Consider the following 17213-nt stretch of genomic DNA (forward strand, 5'->3'; position numbering starts at 1 on the left):
GAAAATTCCGCAATGAGAAAACGATATGGTGGTATTTTCTTTATTCAGCCTTGGAAAGTCCTAGTTTCTAGTTTCTACCCACCCATTCTTCTTCTCTTCTATATTTTAAGGAAAATATTAAAATATAAGGAAGAGGGCGTTGAATTTATTTTGATTGAGGAAAAATAATTGAATAATGAATTTACGTCTTTTGTTGTGTTTTACTGATATTATTAGTATATTTTAGTATTTCTTTTTCATATTTATATCAATATTTTTATTGTTTAATCATTTTATTAAATTAATGTCACTTAGCTCATTAACTTAGTTGTTAAATTACAAAAATAAATTTCGTAATTAAAATAAATTATATTATTTAATAATATTTTAATTTTTTATTTAAAAATTCAATAAAAATATACATATAATGATATTTAAACGCGAATTAATTAAACATTTAATTTACCATTCAAATAAAACTTTATTTTAATATTTTTATCCATTTTAATTTTAATTATGCATATTTTATTATTTTCATCAATTTGATGTTTCTTTTAAATAAATATCTATATTTCAAAATTGTGATAATTTTTTTAATATTATATTAATTTGTTAATTTCTTTTTAATATTAGCAAAATCTATGATGATTTAGTCCCATCCCACTTGAAACGTGATACAGACAAGTGACATAAAAAAGAAACTAATTTTGATCAAGAAAAAAGAAACAATGGATTGAAAATAAATAGGAAATTCAACACGCATTTTGCAGCCATTATTATCACACCTCTATAGTTACAAAATAGAAAAATATATATATTAAAAGAATTTCGTCAAACTGTAAATGAAGGCCCCACTTTTAGGTTGTGAATAGGATACCATCTCCAATCCAATAATATTGGGCTTGAATTTTAGTTGGAGTCCAGTGTAATGTGATAAGTCCTAAATATAGTTTCACTTTACACGTCGATTTTAAATTTTTAAGGGAGTTTTAAATTTTGTACACTCAAAATCATTATAAACTTAATTTTATACCCATTTTATATATTAGAAGTGAATTTCTTTTATAGATAAGATATGTGATTAAATCTGAATTCTCTACTCGTAAAATAATAACTTCCCAATCATCTGTGTATCAAATAATTACTCTTATATATTATATTTATAATTTTGTATGCTATTTATTTTATTATGTAACACAATATTATATTCCTGCCACAAGTGGCGAAGCTAGAAAATTTTTTGGGAAGCCGAAATTAAATTATATATTTTTATAATAGTAAAAATACAATTTCATTATTTTAATAGTCTATATCTTTATAGTTTTTAAAATATTAAATCAAAATTTTATTATTTTGGTGGGCTAAAGTGAAATTTTACCGCTACTAATTTAAAATCTTATAAATTATAAAAGAGTCTAAATAAAAAAATTCTATTTTAAGGATGCAGACCCCTATTAGCCCCCTTGGCTCCGTCACTGCCTGCCACTTACTTTTTAAAAGTAACTTGTTTTATCATAATCCTATAATTATAAAAAGAAAATATCCAATTCTATTTAGTGGTTAAAGCTCTTGTCAAATATCAATCATCCATTTAACATGAGTTCGAACCATGTTACCATTACCTTTAATGTTGTATAAAAAAAAGCACCTCTTCACACATATTAAAATATATTGTCATAAAATGCTTTACTATTTTAATTTGAAATTTTCAATCTAATTATTAACATCTTTAGTATTTTTCATTAAAGTTTATCAACTTATCATGTTGATTAGACTCTCATTATGTTGTTTAATTCAATCATTAACATAGTTATAATTTTTTTGTTAAAATTTGTCAAATTGACGTGCTGACTAAACTGCCTCAGATTACGGGGATAAATAAACTGTCAAGTTAATAAATTAAAAAAAAACTACTAAGCATATTAATGATTGAATTATGCTTTGTAAATTAAGTATTAAATATAATATTTATAATACAACGATGTTGTTTTTTTATAAAATGCTTAGAATTACCCCTAATCCCTTCCCACCCAAGGGTTGGGAGGGGTCCCGACCAATGGCGAAACTAGGGGGCTAGTAGGGGTCCCGGTCCCCCTAAAATGAATTTTTTTATATAACCATTTAAAATTTTTAAAATTTAAATTGGTATATGTAAAATTGTACTTTAGCCCCCCTAAAATATATAAAAATTTGATTTAATCTTTTAAAAATTATAAAGATGTAGTCTATTAAAATTGTGAAATTGCATTTTTTCCATTATAAAAATTAAAATTTAATTTCGACCCCTAAAATAAATTTTTGGTTTCGTCCTTGGTCCCAACCACCCCTTAGAATGGAAAAGTTTCTTTTAGACTCCTTTATAATTTATAAAATTTTAAATTAATAATGGTAAAATTATATTTTAGCCCCCCAACATGATAAAAATTTGATTTATTCATTTAGAATTATAAATATATAAACTATTAAAATGATGAATTTATATTTTTACTATCGTAAAAATATACAACTTAATTTTGGTCCTCTAATTTTTTTTTAACTTCACCATTGTCTCCATTATTAAATAATAAAATAAAGATATCTGCTCGAACTTGCATCCTCTTAACACAGTGTTGTTAATTTATTAAATATAAAGCAAATATATATATTTTTTGAAAGAGTAACTATTATTGATAAAAATATATGTATTTTAACAAATAGTAAATATATATTTTAACTTTTCATATACGACACGGATACCTATCCAATATTGTATAAAAAAATTATAATTTTAAATATTTGAAAGAAATAGTTTTTCTTCCAAAATGATATATTTATACAGTCAACGCGAAACTCAGCTGAAAAGAAAATGCGTGTATGTTACACGACTGTGTAAAGCAGCACATGAAACCCATGCCAAGAAAAGCATCCATACAACGCTTGCTATCAAAGAACTTTCAACTCTGGCACATGTTCATATTCTCTCTATTTAAATACATGGACTTCAGTTTTAACCAATAAAATATACTAATAGTGTTTTCTTAAAATTTTCAATTGGAGAGCATACCGAAATACCATCAATAAGTTCATTATCATAAGATGGAGCATGGAGAAAAAGTAAAAATGGCGGATTCTCAAGGAACCCCTACGCTGTTCTCTCCTTACAAGATGGGCAAATTCAATCTTTCCCACAGGTTTGTCTACCCTTCAACTTTGACTACTCTGTCGTTTTTTTCGCATCGATTTCCGGGATCCAGGGGGGGGGGAGCTTAGATCCTTGTCTTTAGGGCACTTTTGTGTCAGGCATGTTCCGCCACGATCTCCTCGGATTCTGTATATCCGAGGAAAATACGGAAGGGCAATTTGGTGAAATTAATCTAAGTCCGACGGGTTGTTTCTGATGGCAGGGTGGTGCTAGCGCCTATGACGAGATGCAGGGCGTTGAATGGAATTCCAAGGCCGGCGCTTGCTGAATATTACACGCAGAGGTCCACTCCTGGCGGCTTTCTCATCACTGAAGGAACGTTGATCTCCGACACTGGAGCAGGGTAATTTCGTGATTTGATTTTGATAATGAAAACTCGTACCACTCACTCGCATTATTCCAGCAATAGTGGCTTCTGGTCCCATTACAGCATTACCCCCAATTTCGTGCTTTTTAGGACCCACTTAACTCTTATCTTAATGTATTAGTGTTACCAATGGGTCATTGCTGACTTTTGGCCTGAAGCAGACGTTGATTCAGAGTGTAAAGTTTTACTTTAAAACTATGGACAAATATTATAATATTGTAATTGTATCTGAAATAATTGTACCATTGCTCTTTTGACTCCAGACTTTGTACTGAGTTTTAATGAAAGTAATTTACCAATATAATTTATTATTTGAGTTAATTTAGTTATCTGTTTTTCGCAGTCCCTGTCGGTAATATCATATTGCATTATGCAGACATAGCCTGCTACTCCCCTAAAGTTCATATGAAATCCTTTTGTTACATTTTGTTTATGGTTTTCACTCTTATCTATATGTGTCTCAGAGCATTTCTTTTAACTACATCATTATTGCATTGTTGAAGCAGGTTTCCACATGTTCCTGGAATCTACAATGAAGAACAGGTGGAGGCATGGAAGATGATTGTGGATGCTGTTCATGCCAAAGGAGGCATCATTTTCTGTCAACTATGGCATGTTGGCCGAGCATCTCATACAGGTAACTCTCCCAATCTCTTGGTACCCATTTTCACTTTAATCAAAATAATTCTCAATATGAATTCATTCATTCATATACTACATAGTGGGATTACATCAACTGTTATTCACCATGCTTTTTTGGGTGTTGAGCATTTATTTGTATGTTTTATTTGGTTGTTGGCTAATCAAACAGTGTATCAACCTGGTGGAGTGGCACCAATATCCTCAACAAACAAGCCCATCTCAAAGAGGTGGAGAATTCTTATGCCAGATGGTAGCTATGGCATATATCCCAAACCTCGACCCCTGGAAACATCAGAAATACAAGAGGTTGTAGAGCATTACCACAAAGCAGCCTTGAATGCCATTCGAGCAGGTTAGTTTTAATATTAATCGTCATATTCTATTGGTACAATGCCCTCAGTATTCATTTCAATTTACGGGTTTGTTGGAGGCCTCTAGACAAAGACATCATCTTATTCTTAGATAGCAAGCTGAACTTGGGAAATACAGAGCTACCTTTTACTTTTGTCAAAATAACAGTGTCTGCTATATTAAAATTTTACTAGGTTACATGGATCTTTCTTATGTTTTTGAGTTACATGGGAATACATTGAATGGATATGATTATGTCTTTTTACAGTGGCTAAATATACGCAGCATAAGCAGGGTTTTATGATGTCAAATTTCATAATCAAATTAGCTACAGCACTAGTTTGACATATGAACTTGTGTTTATGGTCATGAATACCTGTACAATGATCAAGCTGTTCAGTTTTCCATATATTCTGTCAGCACTGATCAATATCTTGAAAAGCTGTGGCAAACAACTTGAAATGTCAAATTGCTTCCTTCCCATTGGTATGGTAGAACTTTTCATTGGAGAGAGAAGAATTTACTTCTGAATGAAGTTATATAAACTAACATCATATACGCTATTTCTTACCCTGTCCAGTTTACAGTCTTTTTTTTTTTAATTAAAAAGTTTATAATTTTTCTTAGCACTACATTCATATGACAAATATATAAATTGTGCAAAACCATTAAAACTTGCAGGTTTTGATGGGATTGAGGTTCATGGAGCACATGGTTATCTCATCGATCAATTCTTAAAAGATGGGATCAATGATCGCACAGATGAGTACGGTGGATCATTGGCAAACCGCTGCAAATTCTTAATGCAAATTGTTCAAGCAGTAGCTTCAGCCATTGGTATAGATAGAGTTGCGATCAGAATGTCGCCTGCAATTGATCACCTCGATGCAACCGACTCTAATCCGCTCAACCTAGGCTTGGCTGTGATTGAGAGACTTAACAAGCTTCAGCTACAGCTGGGGTCAAAACTCGCTTATCTTCATGTGACGCAACCTCGTTATCATGCTTACGGGCAAACCGAATCAGGCAAACACGGGAATGAAGACGAGGAAGCTTATTTATTGAAGGAACTGAAGCGGACTTATCAGGGAACTTTCATGTGTAGTGGTGGGTTCAATAGGGAGCTGGGAATGCAAGCTGTGGCCGAGGGTGATGCAGATCTTGTATCTTACGGCCGCCTTTTCATCTCAAATCCTGACCTAGTCTTGAGGTTGAAGGTCAATGCACCATTAAATAGGTACATTAGGAAGACGTTCTATACTCATGATCCTGTTGTTGGGTACACAGACTATCCATTCCTGAACGAAGAGAAAGGTAGACAAGTACAGTCACGCCTTTGATGTGCAATCGCCATTGATTGTTTAATATCAAACATTTGCCATAAAAGTTGATTGAGCAAATACTAGGTTCAATCGCCATTGATTGTGCACGTATTCCTCTTATGTACCAATGTTATTTGCAATCGATACTCAGCTACCTTATTTTAGCTTGGTTTCACGTTGAGAAATCTTCGGTGAATCTTTTCAATCGGCTAAGCACCTTGTTTCAATCAAAAGTATAAATTGCGGACTAAACAGGTTTCATGCCAAGTCCTAACTTTTGCTTGTTAGAAGAAAAAAAGAATTAAAGTATCACGGAGATTTATGTACTAAGCATCAAATTGTATTTTACCTCCTTTACTAAAAGAATAGGTAAATTAATTGTTAGAAGTTGTGTGACCCAAATTCAAATTTAACATAGTGAATGTTCTTTCTTTTGCCTGTGATTTTTTCTCAAAAGGGTTTTCACGTAAAATTTTGTATGTTCTATTTTTCTCTCTTTTTTTACGATTCATTGTTGATGTTCAAATTTTCATTAATCAATGTGCATTAGATCCAAAAGTAAACTGTTCTTTTCTGTTAAAATTTTCATACATTTGTATTATTGAAAAAATGACGTAATTGACCGAATAACTAAATAGTGATACATGGTGTGTTATGTGTACCTCATGTTACTGCACATGATCAATTTTTAACAGAAAAAATGGATGAATTTTTTAACAGAAGGATCATCTTGCTCTTTGATATAACATATATGAGCTAATTTACTCATTTTTTTTAAATTAAGAGGTAAAATATAATTTAACTCCTAATACAATGAGTTCTAGTCTTTTAACCGTAAAAACGAGGCCCAACTTGTTGCTCTACCTCCAGCTAGTCTTATGTTCTCACCGAACCATGCTTGATTGAGGAATAAAGCTGAATGCTGTAAATTGCGCTTGGCTCAAGTGTCACAGTTCTCACATCCACAACTATAGTTTATCTTGAGATATAAGTGTTTAAATAATTTTTAATAGGTCTCGTGATTGAGGTCCAATGAATTGAAAAAGATAATATCTTGTAAACTAATGTTAGCCCCGAGCTTATTTTTAATGGTCGGCTGTCTAGAGCACTAGGCAAAGGATATTCACATGGATAGGGAGGGGAAATCCCTCTTACATTAAGATCCCGAGAAATCAGAATGTCAACCACTAGGTTGCTAGCTTGGACTGCCTGAACCATGAAGGGTGGGTAAAAGCTAAGAAGCTCCCAAAATGGCCAAATGAAGGGTGGGTGGAAACTTAGAAGCTCCCAAAATGGCCAAATAAACCAGAGAGGTCATTCTATTATTTATTTTAGACAATGAAAATCTCCAGACAACGGGGTTGTCTTTTCCTTTGACACCCTCAAAATGATCTCACAAGACAAGTAATACAGAATGTCAATAGACTCTATGCATGTCTTGGAGGCTGTTTGAAGGTTGGAAAGATCAAGATATTTTGCCTCCAAACGGATTATCAGCAATGCAGGAATTGCCTTGTTTTGGTCGATAGCCTTCTACTAGTTTGTCTTTGTGCTGATGTAAATTACCTTAGTTCATTGTGTGAGAAACGACCAAGTTCATTATTTACAGTGAAATTGATTTCTCGTCTTGTGTATATATATATCCTGGTTTCTTCATTGCCATCTGATCTTGTTGATAGTCGAACCCGACATGTTTTTTACTTGTGAATCAAGAAAAAAAAGGCTCCACTGGAAGATCATATCATGAAATCCAAAGGGCAAAAACCTTGAGTGATGATGATATAATAATACAACAGTAACAAGGGAATCCGATTTTTCCAGCTAGAAACTGAATGGCTATATTGGCTTGGCTCTTACTCTTCTGTCATTGTCAAACCTTATCTTTGCTGACACTTACACTTTTAGGGAACCGGCTCCTACCCTTCATGCATTAGGAACCGTTAGCTTTACTTGTAGATGGATTAGATATTTACCTATCTCTGCTAGAATATTCTTATTTTGGTTCCTTGATTCTTGTTGGCTTCAAGTTTGAGACAAATAAGCCATTAACTCGTACCCTGAAGAAGGAGAATTACTCGAACTTAATCACAAGTAAATCAGATATATTAGATAAAACATTTTTGCAAACAATTCTTATCTAGCCACTTTGTGTGAATATATATATATATTCCTTGCTTATTGTTCTTGGAAGTAACTGCAGCTGAATGGTGAATAAATTGTTTCCACAGTTTCTAGTAGGTTCAAGTGAGGGCCCTGAGGAAGGGCAATGAGATGCTCAGGGCAGACATAAAATAACCCTTGCCCTTGCTAGGTCTGCCTGGGTCCACGAAAAATGCTTATCAACTAAACTTCCAAATTTACAGTTTTGATATTTTACATTTTCCTAAGGATCTTGCATTGTCATGAAAAAAAGTTTGAGAGACAACTTTTTTACCCAACGTAATATAGATATGCCTTGTAAGACAGGGAATTAGCAAGCTCCACATATTTTTTTTCCCATGGAGATAAATCACTTGCAGAGTCTCTTCTTATTAGCTGTTAAAAAATGTCTTCTATCGCCCTAACTTACTCCCTTCTAACGTGCTGTGTAGCCAATGGACCACTATTTGATATCACTTTCATACTCTTCTTGACAATGATCTCGGTTTTCCATGTTTAATTAAGCCCCTTAATAACGGGTTATGCTGTTTGTATTATTGTCAATGTATATAGAAAACTTTGAACTGATGTTTGTAAAGATGTGATTGCATTGAAAAATAGATCATATCACCTTCAAAGTCTCCCTTAAATTATGCAGAATTAGTAGTGTTACAATCAATCTATCATCTCTGATACCAACTGTTTGATGGATACACCTACTGAACGTTTCATTTAAGGAAGAGAAGCCTTTGCTTTCATCGAAACATTTATGATACGCATGCACTCAATGAAAATTCCTGTTTCCTTAATGCTAGCAGAAAGTCCAAGGTTGCATATATCAGGGATTTAAGTAGACATTTACCATAATTAACTATGATGGCATCTAAATCCTGGAATATATATCAAAAGCTGATGCTAGATTATAAGTCATTTTTCTGAATGTGTAGATGCATGGCCATGGCTGAAACCTGATTCTCCTTGTAAAATGATAAACAGTAAAAACATATGTGACATGAGAAATGAAAATTACCTGCAACAATTGGATGCAAAAGATATTTTTTTCCAATCCAAAAGAGTATTCTTGTTGTTTTCTGAGAAAAATTTTCCTCTAATTCACATGCATCACTGCTTCAAAATCTGTCGCTTGTCACATAGGGAATCAGTCTCATCATCATCACGTGAAAGTATGCATGGACATACCTTCAAGGACCAATTGCAACGGCTCAAAATATCCATGCTTTTTGTTCTATATAAAGGGTGAGCTCAGCTTGCAACATTATTTTCACCCCTCAAAAACCAGTGCCATAAACATGTTTATCCCAATCTTTTTCATTTTATCTTTCCTATTTTCCTCCACCAACGCAGCCGACTTCTGTGTTGGGGACTTGAATGGCCCTGTAGGCCCTGCAGGCTATTCTTGCAAGAAGACAGTCACCGTAAATGACTTCGTTTACTCCGGCCTCGCTGCCACAGGCAACACTTCGAACCTCATAAAAGCTGCAGTAACACCAGCCTTTTCGGCTCAATTCCCGGGTGTTAACGGACTCGGCATTTCAATAGCTCGTTTGGATTTAGCTGTTGGTGGAGTGATACCTATGCATACTGTTGGAATATTTTCAAATATTTATAGTATCCCAATAACTATAAATGAATGTGTGTAATTAATCAAAAGATAAAACTTTTGGTCATTGGTCAAAAGTTATATCATTTGATTTTTTAAAAAAAAGAATTATAACTATTCAAAAAATATTATTTAAATAGTTACAAAATTAAATGAATAATTATTATTATTTATTTATTCATAAAGACACCTATTGAAAGATGTCTCTATGAAGAGACATGAAAATTCCTATAAATAGGAATGGGATTTCATTTGGAAATCATATCAACAAATTCTAATATTATTTCTTCTCTTCCTTCATTTTCTAATATTATTAGATTATTCTATAAAGTATTGCTGCAGAAATCCTTTATAGAAATTGAGTTTTTGTTATACATTACTCAGTGCATAGTGGACTATTCTCGTCAGTGCAAAACGCAAATAGTCATTGGCTTCATTGTATCCTCGAGGTTAATTTGCTTGGAACTCGTTTGCACACTGAAGATAAGTGGGGGCGAATATAACCTTAAAGATAGTGGCTTGATACACGCCTTGGAGCCTGTCCTATTTCTTCTTTTTCTTTTCGAGTTCCGATCGTGTGTTCGAGTTTTTTCCTTACCGGAGTTTTGTACTAACAATTTTAAGGTTATATTTCATGATGACTACCACAACACATGAAAGTGGAACACTAAGGGAGTTGGCTTCCAACTTTGTTAAACTTGATCGTTTTGATGGTGGCAATTTTCGACGATGGTAGAAAAAGATGCACTTTTTGTTATCAACTTTGAAGATTGCTTATGTTTTGGATACTCCAAGACCTGAAGAGAATAAAAACGAATCTATTGCTGCAACCCGAGAAAGACAAAAATGGGACAATGCTGATTACATGTGCATGGGCCACATATTGAATGGTTTATCTGATGGTTTGTTCGACACCTACCAAAATGACGTCACCGCTAAAGAATTATGGGACAAATTGGAGGCAAGATACATGACCGAAGATGTTACAAGTAAGAAATTTCTTGTCAGTCGTTTCAATAATTATCAAATGGTTGATGGTCGTTCTGTTATGGAACAATTTCGTGATATTGAAAAGATGCTGAATCAATTTAAGCAATATGATATGAAAATGGATGAAATGATTGTGGTATCCTCTATAATAGACAAACTTCCTCCATCTTGGAAAGACTTTAAAAGAAGTCTAAAACATAAGAAAGAGGAAATATCTCTTGAGGCTTTGGCAAATCATCTTCGTATTGAAGAAGAGTATCGAAAACAAGATCAGAACCTAAATTCTGAAAATGCCAAAGTACATGTTACGGAGGAAGTACAAACTACTAAACCATTCAAAAGAAAGTTCAATCAGGCTGATAGAACACCTAAGTTCAAAAAGAAACAAAAGGGCTCATGCTATCATTGTAGAAAGCCGGGACATTTCAAGAATGAATGTCGATTTTTAAAGAAGAAATCATCTTCTAAGGCTGATAATAACGAAAAGTTCGTTGCAATGATATCTGAAATTAATATGGCACAAGATGATAATACATGGTGGATTGATACCGGAGCAACCAAACATGTGTGCAAAGACAAAAACATGTTCACAAAGTTCACACAATGTGAAAATGACAATGTCTTGTACATGAGAAATTCTTCCACCGCAACAATTAAAGGCAAAGGGTCTGTTGAACTACAATTCACTTCTGGAAAGGTTTTAACCTTAAATGATGTATATTATGTACCAGAAGTTAGGAAAAATTTAGTGTCTGGAAGTCTGTTGAATAAGTTTGGTTTCAAACTTGTTTTTGAGGCAGATAAGTTTATTTTGTCTAAGGGAGGAATTTTTGTGGGAAAAGGGTATATGTATGAAAGCATGTTCAAACTTAATATTATTAATAAGAATAAAAATACTATTTCTGCTTATATGGTTGAATCATTTTGTTTGTGGCATTATAGATTAGGTCATTTGAATTATAGAAAATTGAATGACATGTATAAATTAGATTTAATTCCTGTTTTTAATAATAATATTGAAAAATGCAATACCTGTATGTTGACTAAAATTACAAGAAATCCTTTCCCTAAGGTTAAAAGGAAAACAAAATTGCTTGATTTGATACATAGTGATTTATGTGACTTGCATAATACTCCTACATTAGGTGGAAAGAAATATTTTGTTACTTTTATTGATGATTGTTCTAGATATTGTTATGTATATTTATTGCATTCAAAAGATGAAGCGCTTGATAAATTTAAAGTTTATAAATCTGAAGTTGAACTTCAGTGTGAATCATTTATCAAGTGCTTAAGATCGGATAGAGGTGGAGAATACTATAATCCAAGTTATTTTGAACTCACTGGAATTGTCCATCAAGTTTCAGCCCCTTACACAGCACAACAAAATGGTGTAGCTGAAAGGAAAAATAGAGTCTTGATTGAAATGGTAAATTCAATGTTATCATATTCAGGTCTTGGACAGGGTTTTTGGGGAGAAGCTGTTCTAACAGCTTGTCATATATTGAATAGAGTTCCTAATAAGGAAACTAAAATAACCCCCTATGAACAATGGAAGAAAAGGAAACCAAACCTTAATTATTTAAAGGTTTGGGGTTGTAGAGCTATTGTAAAAGTTCCAACACCTAAACGTAAAAAGTTAGGTGAAAGAGGAATTGAATGCATATTTATAGGTTATGCACATAATAGCAAGGCATATAGGTTCATAGTAATTGAACCAAATGATTCAATTTCAATTAATACGGTTATTGAATCAAGAGAAGCTATTTTTGATGAAAATAGATTTAATTCTATATCAAGACAATTACAACCACAACAATTGATCCATTCTTCAAATGAGAATGAGATTCCATTGAAACAAATTGATAATAATGATGAATCTTGTCAAGAATTAAGAAGAAGTAAGAGGATTAAAAAGGTCAAAGATTTTGGACCAGATTTCATTATGTTTCTTGTAGAAGGAAAAGGTGAAAGTATATGCAATAAGATACCTTATTGTTATAATACCGAATCTGATCCTATTACATTTGAAGAAGCAGTGAAATCTCAAGACTCTGCTTTTTGGAAAGAAGCAATAAATGATGAAATGGATTCAATAATGGGAAATCAAACTTGGATCTTAGTTGATCTTCCACCAGGTTCCAAACCAATAAGTTGTAAATGGATCTTCAAAAAGAAAATGAAGGTCGATGGAACCATTGATAAATTTAAAGCAAGGTTGGTAGCAAAAGGTTTTACACAAAGACAAGGTATTGATTACTTTGATACCTATGCTCCAGTAGCAAGAATTGCTACAATTAGACTATTAATATCACTTACCTCTATATATAATTTGGTTGTTCACCAAATGGATGTTAAAACTACATTTTTAAATGGTGAATTGGAAGAGGAAGTGTACATGGAGCAACCGGAAGGATTTGTTGTTCCAGGACAAGAGCATAAGGTATGTAAGCTTGTTAAATCTTTATATGGGCTTAAACAAGCACCAAAACAATGGCACCAAAAGTTTGACAAGGTTGTTTTAGCTAATGGCTATAAAATAAATGAATCCGATAAGTGCATATATAGTAAATTTGATAATGGAAAGGGTGTTATAATTTGCTTATATGTAGATGACATGCTCATTTTTGGCACGGATTTGGAACAAATAGAAAACACAAAGAAATTCTTGTCAAACAACTTTGCTATGAAGGATATGGATGTAGCAGATGTTATTCTTGGGATTAAAATAACCCAAGATGAAAGCACTATAGCTTTATCACAATCACATTACATTGAAAATGTGCTTAAGAAGTTTGATCTTTTCAACTGTATACCAGCATCTACACCCATGGATCCTCAATTAAAATTAGTATCTAATGCTGGTAGGAAAATTGATCAATTGAAATATGCAAGTCTAATTGGTTGTCTTATGTACATAATGACTTGTACAAGACCAGATATTGCATATGCTATTGGAAAATTGAGTAGATACACAAGTAATCCAAGTAGTTTGCATTGGCAAGCTTTAAATAGAGTACTTAGGTACTTAAAGAAAACTATTAACTATGGATTGTGTTATAATGGATATCCTCCAGTTTTAGAAGGGTATTCGGATGCTAGTTGGATTACAAGCTCGGAAGATCATGCATCTACTAGTGGGTGGATCTTCATTCTTGGTGGAGGAGTCATTTCTTGGGGTTCCAAGAAACAAACATGTATTACCGATTCCACCATGGCAGCAGAATTTATTGCATTAGCCGCTGCATCTAAAGAAGCAGAATGGTTAAGAAATTTGCTTTATGATGTACCTTTATGGCTTAAGCCAATTTCACCTATTTCTATCCGTTGTGATAGTGAGGCTACTCTAGCAAAGGCATATAGCCAAGTATATAATGGAAAGTCTTGACACATTGGATTAAGACATAGTTATGTCCGACAATTAATCTCTGATGGAGTGATCACTATTAATTATGTGAGGTCAAGTGAAAATTTGGCAGATCCTTTGACAAAAAGTCTTGCTAGAGATGTAGTAAAAAGGACCTCAAAAGGGATGGGACTCAAGCCTATTAATTAGAGTCACCCATGATGGAAACTCGACTCAACGCTTGGTATAACGTCAAGTCTTGAGTTCAATGAGACAAAGTACATCATTAGTATGTGACTGTTAGCACTATAAATAAATCCATCCTAAGATTAAAGTGCTAGGTACCCGTAATGATAAGGGAAGGATGAGTAATGTACTCTTAATGGACCCATAACATAAATATGTTAGAGTGTTATAATTACGGGAACACTTTTGATGGGATCTACCTATGTGAGTGGAAGTGTGGCCGCTTCTAGGAGCTTAAGGGCTTGGCTCTGACAGCACTCATGAAAAGAGGACATAGACACATGGCTATAATAGTGTCCCTAGATACTATGCATTGACTGATGTTGAAATCATTGTGTGAGATGTGTTCAGTTAATCAAATGGAATAGTTGGTTCAAAGCTTAGTCTACCATACAATTTCGATTAACTTTAACATGTTTTCACTAAGTGAAGGTTCAATCGTAAGACACCTTTATTTATGCAAATTGATTTCCAAGAATATCAAAATCTAAATATTTTGAAAATGGGGGGAGATTGTTGGAATATTTTCAAATATTTATAGTATCCCAATAACTATAAATGAATGGGTGTAATTAATCAAAAGATAAAACTTTTGGTCATTGGTCAAAAGTTATATCATTTGATTTTTTTTTTAAAAAGAATTATAACTATTTAAAAAATATTATTTGAATAGTTACAAAATTAAATGAATAATTATTATTATTTATTTATTCATAAAGACACCTATTGAAAGATGTCTCTATGAAGAGACATGAAAATTCCTATAAATAGGAATGGGATTTCATTTGGAAATCATATCAACAAATTCTAATATTATTTCTTCTCTTCCTTCATTTTCTAATATTATTAGATTATTCTATAAAGTATTGCTGCAGAAATCCTTTGTAGAAATTGAGTTTTTGTTATACATTACTCAGTGCATAGTGGACTATTCTTGTCAGTGCAAAACGCAAATAGTCATTGGCTTCACTGTATCCTCGAGGTTAATTTGCTTGGAACTCGTTTGCACACTGAAGATAAGTGGGGGCGAATATAACCTTAAAGATAGTGGCTTGATACACGCCTTGGAGCCTGTCCTATTTCTTCTTTTTCTTTTCGAGTTCCGATCGTGTGTTTGAGTTTTTTCCTTACCGGAGTTTTGTACTAACAATACACCCTGGGGCTTCTGAAGTCCTTGTTGTTATTCAAGGCACAATTTGTGCTGGTTTCATATCCTCAGCTAACAAAGTTTACTTCAAATCTCGGAATAAAGGAGATATTATGGTATTCCCACAAGGTTTATTACATTTCCAAATCAATGCAGGCAAAACTCAATCCTTGGCATTTGTATCCTTCAGCAGTCCAGACCCTGGTCTCCAAATCCTCGACTTTGCCTTGTTTGCAAATGACTTGCCGACTGACATTATTGAAGAAACCACTTTTCTGGATGCTGCTCAGATTAAGAAGCTGAAGGGTGTTCTTGGAGGAACTGGTTAATATTATTTGAACTTGTTGAGAGTCCCTTTTTTTTTCTTTTTTTTTTGTATGCTTTCACGTTTGCTTGTGTCTTCTTGTCAGTGGTAGTTTGTTTGAAATTACTAGCAAAAGAGTGAGTCTCTGTTGTGTTTCTTTGTGTTCCTTCTTCAGGTTCTATTGTGAACCAAAAATGTAATAAAAAAGACCATCCTTTTCTCGATCTGAAAAGGTTTAAATAAATGCAATTATGTTGTTTATCTTTCTCCCTTAAAATGGGAAATAGCCAACTTCATTAATCTCCAAAGATGATGGTGAGTAGCTGCAATTGTTTGGTGGGGAATACTGCACTGACAGAATTTTTGGGATGACCATATACCCCCTTCTCCATTAAGAAAGAATATTTTATTCCAACCCGGATTTAAGATATTTAAAAATATTTAGATAAAATTATGTAATCTTTTACAAGAGAATATATATTTTGGTTGGGAGTTGGTCACTACTAAAATTGATTACTTTCGTAAACCTTATCAAGTAGTAGTACAATATATGGTCCAAATTCTTTTGAAATTTATACTGATCAGCAATCACTGAATCAGATATGTTTTGGAGTGTATGGCAAAACTCCCCTTGATGCTAAACAAGTGAAAAGAGGGTTTAATATTAGGATCAATTGCACCGTACATCATTGGATTTAGATTGTAAATTGATCAAAATTTTTAAAATACTATCAATATCATATTAATTAAGGGTCTGTTTGATTGAAGAAATTGATTTTCCGGAAAATCATTTCCAACTTTTCCAGCGTTTGATTGGCGAAAAACATTTTCCATTTGGAAAATGAACTCCAAAACAAGGAAAAATGGGTTACATTTTAGGGAAAATGTCTTACCCTTTCAATTTCCGTAAAACATTTTCCGTGCTCTCCTCTCTATCGCCTCCTTCATTCCTTCCTTCATTTCCGGTAGAAAATTGCTTCTATTTATCGATTTTCCAGTAACTTGTTTTTTTAATTATTCAATACTTGTTTTTTTAACACAATTACAAATAATTTATTTGATATTAATTTTTTTTCAATTTATAACGATTAATATTGTGGCTTAATAATTGAGTATTATTATAAATAAATCATTGCAATATATGTAAAAATAATTTAAAATATAAAAATTTATTAATATATATCAATACATGTAAAAAAAAATTCGAAAAATATTTCCAGGAAATCTGCCAAACAGCCGAAAATATTTTACATAGATTCAATCAAACACCAGAAAATATTTTCTAGTAAATCATTTTACAGAAAAGTAAAACATTTTTCCGAAATCATTTTACGGAAAATATTTTACTGGCAATCAAACAGACCCTAAAAGTTAGTTAAATATGAGCTCAATTCAACATATTTTTATAATAAAAAAAAAGTCCAATTACAGATACATATGTATTTATTATATAAACAACTTTACACCCATTGTGTTAAGAGGGAAGAGACTGTCTTCCTAAATTTTAATGGCATTGTTGCTTTTTTGGCTCATCATATTCAAAACATTCTTATATATATACTTTTTAATTTATATTAT

At 32.7% G+C, this 17213-nt stretch overlaps 2 protein-coding genes across 2 annotated transcripts; both read left to right on the forward strand.

Annotated features, from left to right (window-relative positions):
* Positions 1-3054: 3054 nt before the first annotated feature.
* LOC107907104 (12-oxophytodienoate reductase 3-like) lies at positions 3055-5860 on the forward strand. The gene is made up of 5 exons (NM_001326988.1): positions 3055-3149; positions 3363-3503; positions 4034-4164; positions 4339-4521; positions 5202-5860. Exons 1-5 carry the CDS (start codon positions 3055-3057, stop codon positions 5858-5860), a joined length of 1209 nt encoding a protein of 402 aa, NP_001313917.1.
* A 3431-nt stretch (positions 5861-9291) lies between these two features.
* Positions 9292-15660, forward strand: LOC107907103 (germin-like protein). Its single transcript, XM_041094814.1, has 2 exons — positions 9292-9562; positions 15488-15660. The coding sequence occupies exons 1-2, from the start codon at positions 9292-9294 to the stop codon at positions 15658-15660; spliced, it is 444 nt and encodes a 147-aa protein (XP_040950748.1).
* The last annotated feature ends 1553 nt before the right edge of the window (positions 15661-17213 follow it).

This window comes from Gossypium hirsutum, chromosome D05 (genome assembly GCF_007990345.1).
Source record: "Gossypium hirsutum isolate 1008001.06 chromosome D05, Gossypium_hirsutum_v2.1, whole genome shotgun sequence".
Classification (NCBI taxonomy): domain Eukaryota; kingdom Viridiplantae; phylum Streptophyta; class Magnoliopsida; order Malvales; family Malvaceae; genus Gossypium; species Gossypium hirsutum.